At 50.7% G+C, this 4,435-nt stretch overlaps 1 protein-coding gene across 1 annotated transcript; it reads right to left on the reverse strand.

The window, feature by feature from the left end:
* Positions 1-437: 437 nt before the first annotated feature.
* Positions 438-2,858, reverse strand: LOC122112347 (golgin subfamily A member 2-like). Its single transcript, XM_042685120.1, has one exon. The coding sequence runs from the start codon at positions 2,856-2,858 to the stop codon at positions 438-440; it is 2,421 nt and encodes an 806-aa protein (XP_042541054.1).
* Between the last annotated feature and the right edge of the window lie 1,577 nt (positions 2,859-4,435).

The raw sequence follows: 4,435 nt of genomic DNA on the forward strand, positions 1-4,435 counted from the left end.
AATATATGTTATATGTGCCCTATTGAATGCAGGACTGTCCTGCCCAAGGAAACTCTCACCCTGCAAGTGAGCCCATCAATCTGTGCAAAGGCCAAGACAAAATGTGGCCTCCACCTTCTTATCCAGAGTGTCTGATTTGGAGAAAGGTCCCCAGCACCTCTGGAGAGGCAGTGTGCTCACTGCATGACCCGAGCTCTTCCCATTGAGCAGGACTGCATCAAGTCTGTCTCAGTTTTGCCAAGGTGGCACAGGGTCTGTTAGTGTTACACCAGGGGTCAGACCTTCCAAGGATAATGCAAGAAGGGAAAGTGGGAAGGAATGATAAGAAGAGAGGGAGGGATAGAGTGAAGGGTCAGGGATGGAGAGGACTGGGGTGACAGAATATGGGGAACGGCAGAATGTTGGCACCATTCCTGTGGGCTTGAGCAAGGCTGCTCTTAGATGACGAAGATGTCTAGCGGGTCATCCTTAGCAGGCCGGTAGTGAAAAGGGATGAACTGGCTGCCCAGGCCTGCTGCTGCTTCCTCCTCCTTCCTCATTTGTTCAAAGTCAGGCAGCACTGGTACTATGCGCTGCACACTGGGCTTCTCCAGGAGTGAAGCCTCCCGTGTCCCTCCTGCTGCAGTGTCCTCATCTTCATTGATGTCTATATCTTCAAAATCGTCAGCACAGGCTGAGGCAGCTTCTTGGGGGCCTGTGGGGCCTGAGGTGGGTTTCCCAGGTGGGCTCTGAGAGGCTGCCTGAGATTTTCCCTGCTCCAGTTGCAACAGTAGATCCTGCAGCTCCAGTGCCATCTGTTGTGTGTCCCGGTCGAGCTGGGCGATGTATTGCTCCTTCTCCCGCTGTTGCTTCTCCAGCGCCTTCAGATGTCTGCCATAGAAAGCAGCATCGTCTGGGATGCTGTCCACCTCTCCTCTGAGCTGCATGAAGAGGAGTTCAAGGTCTTCCACTTGCTCTTTTACGAATGTTTTGACACGAAGGTCTTCCTTGAAAAACCTTGCAAGCTTTTCTATCTTCTGCATGATACCCTGTATTTCCTGAGAAATGGAGTCCCCCCCACTGTGTGGGGCTAGGGCCTCCTGCTCAGGCCTGGTGTGGTTCAGGGCTGCGAGTTGAGCCAGGCATTGGCAGCGCAATTTCTGCTGCCTCAGTTGGTGCCCCAGCCGGGCCCTCTCTGCTTCAGCTGAGGTTTGAGCCTGAGCGACAAAAGCAATGATGTCTTCTCTGCTCTCAACATTGTCAGGGATGGTGAGGGTGAGCCTGGCGGCCTCATCATCCTTTGTCCCTTCTATTTCACTTCCTGCAGGGACAGCCAGGAGACTCACCTGAGCCTGCAGCTGCTGGTTCTGCTGCATGGTAGCTGTGAGCTGCTCCTGGGTCTGCTGCAAATTCTGGTTGACTGACTGGATTTCCCTCCTGCCCTGCAGCACCTCCTGCTGCAGCTGCTCCAGCTGCTTGGCCAGTTGTTTCTTTGTATGCTGCTCTGCCTGCAAGGTGCTGGTCAGCTGGGTGTTGTGACTGCTGAGCTTTCCTAAGCCATCTTGCAGTTGGGCCAGCTGGTTTCTGAGGTGCTGGTTCTCTCCCAGAGCATCTCTTATGGTGCTTTGATTGTGGGTCAGGGTCTCTAATAATTGATCCCGGCGAGCTACTGCCTGCTCATTGCACATCTTGGAGGCCAGCTCTAGGGCCAGCAGCTGCTCTTCCTGCTGGAGTTTTTGTTGAGTTAAGGTCTTATTGAGGTCCAGCTGTGCTTGAAGCTGTCTGGCCATGTTCTCCAGCTCCTCCTTCAGTGACCCTACTTGGGTCTCCAGTTGTGCTTTGTCTTCAATGGCCTGTGGCAAATCCTGAGGATTGACTTGCTGTGCCAAAGGGCCAGAACACTTTAAAGGGAGTATGGTTGATGTTGCTAGCTCCTTTTGGAGCTCCTCCATTCCGTGTTCTCTGGTTGCTTGAAGACGTTCTTCCAATGTGGAGTTGTACTCCTGTAGTTCTTGGATGGTCTTGTTGGTTTTTCTCAGTTCCTGTTGGAGGCTGTCTGTCTGCCTCCTGAGCTCCCTAGAGTGCTCCTTTTCCTCCTCCTGCTGAGTGGTCATGGAAGAAAGGACAGCCTCTAGCTCTGCCACTCGCATTTGGGAAGAATGCAGGCTGTTGGTAAGACTCTGCATCTCCCATGATTTATCAGCGACTACCTGCTGTAGCTGGGCCAGGTCTGTGTGCAAATGGTTCTTTTCTGCTTCTAGAATTTGAATGGTTTGCTTATGGATCTGCAGGTGTTTTCTTAGCTCGTTGTTTTCTTGCAATAAGTTTTGCTGGTTGGCTTTTTGTTGGTGTAATTGATTCAGACTTTCTCTGTTTTTTTTGTCCAATAGTTTCACCTTCTTGGTGAGTTGTAAGTTGGATTTACAGCAGGTGTCCAGGGCTTCTGCCAGCCCTTCGTATAGCTCTTCCAGATCCTCCATCATTTCAGAACATGGGAGATGATCCCTGTCGTCCTGGAGTGTGGTGTCAGACACAAAGCTCATAAGCTTTTCAGACAGTTGTTTCAGGTTCTCGAGTCCGGCCATACTGTTCAGGCCGAATTCAGCATCATGGTCTTCAACTGATGCTGTGTTGATTGTAACAGGGTTAGGGGAAGGCACACTGGGAGGGAATGGAGATTGATCTGCCATTACGGGAGCATTGTGTTCTTGGAGGGCCTCTTCATGTGGCTCATCCACAGGATTGGTCTCAGATGCTCTGTGGATTTGAGGCTGTATGTTGTTGGCTCCTGCAGGACCCGTGAGGCTGTTTCTCTCACGATATTGTCCAAGTTGTTTCCTGGCGGCAGCTAGTTGTTGTTGTCTCTGGTTTTCAGACATGGCAGGGGTGGGACGGGAAGGTGTGGGGGGGCAATTAACAAGGATTCAAACAAATACACTTACTGATCAGTCACCAAGCACTACCACCTCCAATAACTCCTAGCTGTGGTGTGAACCAGAGGGAGAATTCCAGGGCAGTGCTAGGCAGCATAGAATGTGGGTGTGGCCAAGTCTCTCACCCCATTGGTCAGTGAGAACAAGGCCAGACAGGGGGGTGGCCTCCTTTCCTCTCCTAAAGCCAGGAGGAACTGCTGGAGTTCCAGTGTAGGCTGTGGGCAACACTTGCCCCAACCTTGCTCACTTGTGAGGGATGGCGACATATTTTGTTACTATTGCTGCAGCTTTGCATGCAATGTGTCATTCTACATGACAGAATTAAAAATACCTAGTGGTTCTAAGCAGCTGCTCTGTAGATGGTGTCTTTGACTCTTCTGTTCTACTGATCCCCTCCCATTGTCCTCTATATCCTTCTGCTCAGAGTTGAGGAGTTGGTGGAGCAATTGGCAGTAGGGGACACTTCACCATGTAGAGATCTTTTTCTGATGCCTCACAGCTCTGCCTTGTATTTTCACTTCATACAAATCACTGGGAGTGCCTCCTCTCATCTAACTCCATGCAGTCCTTTTCTCCTAAGTTCCTCTCTCCACTTCCTCCGAGGTTCCTCATCCAGGTGGCCCATCTAGAGTCTTCCAGCCTCTGGGCTCCAATTGAATCTGAGGAGAGTTGACCTAACCATGCTTCCCCGGGGAACAGAGGGGCATGTCTCAGGGCACCAATGCAGCTTTACCTTCAATGTGTAATTCTCCATCACAGAAATTCGCAGAAATATCGTTACCTTAGCAGTCCTATGAGTTTGCTCTCCAGCTAGTGTTCCTTTTCCTCCAGTGACAGTGGTCCCTCCCTCTGTCCTAGCAGCCTTTCTTTCCAGGCTGAGTGTGTGAGTGAGGAAGGTACAGCAGGGTACAGTCTGTCATTTTACACTCCCTCTCCTGACACCTCACAACTCTGCTCTGTAAGTTAGTCTATTAGAAACTAACTGCAAGGTACCTCTCCTCTAACTCTATGCAGTTCTTCTTCCAAAATGTCTGAGCTCCACTTCCTCCAGAGGCCCTGATGCTGTTTGCTTATCTGATGATCTCCTGTCCTGGGTAGATTTGGTCCAGTCTCTGGACTCCTATGCTGTGCTGCTTGTGGTCTGGTATGACTGTGCAATCTTTTGGGTGTGTGACAATCTCATTGGTCGCCTACGTGACCAGGCTTCACCTTATGATTTTCCCTTTAAAAACCTAAGGAGGTGGGCTGCTCGAGGTCCCAGTATCAGCTCCCCAGCCTGTGCCCTGGCCAGTCAGTGTAGGAACCTTCTCAATAAAGTTGCTTCTTTAATAACAACTTTGTTGCGGTGGGCTCTGTCATTCCCAACAAGTAGGTGGGCTTGCTGCCTGAGTAGGGGTCTTCCTACTACACTTCGAAACCATGTTCTTTTAGGCTGTGCCCAACCACTGTCCATCCCACCTACCTCAGCCCTCTTCAAAGCATAACCAATTCTGAGAAACCCCAGGTCATCATTTTTAAGCCTT

The sequence above is a fragment of the Dipodomys spectabilis genome, unplaced genomic scaffold, assembly GCF_019054845.1.
Source record: "Dipodomys spectabilis isolate Male_0828 unplaced genomic scaffold, ASM1905484v1 ptg000094l, whole genome shotgun sequence".
NCBI classification, from domain to species: domain Eukaryota; kingdom Metazoa; phylum Chordata; class Mammalia; order Rodentia; family Heteromyidae; genus Dipodomys; species Dipodomys spectabilis.

What these genes read in the sequence shown, in the direction of transcription:
- LOC122112347 (XM_042685120.1), bottom strand. Translation starts at nt 2,858, where the DNA reads ATGTCTGAAAACCAGAGACAACAACAACTAGCTGCCGCCAGGAAACAA.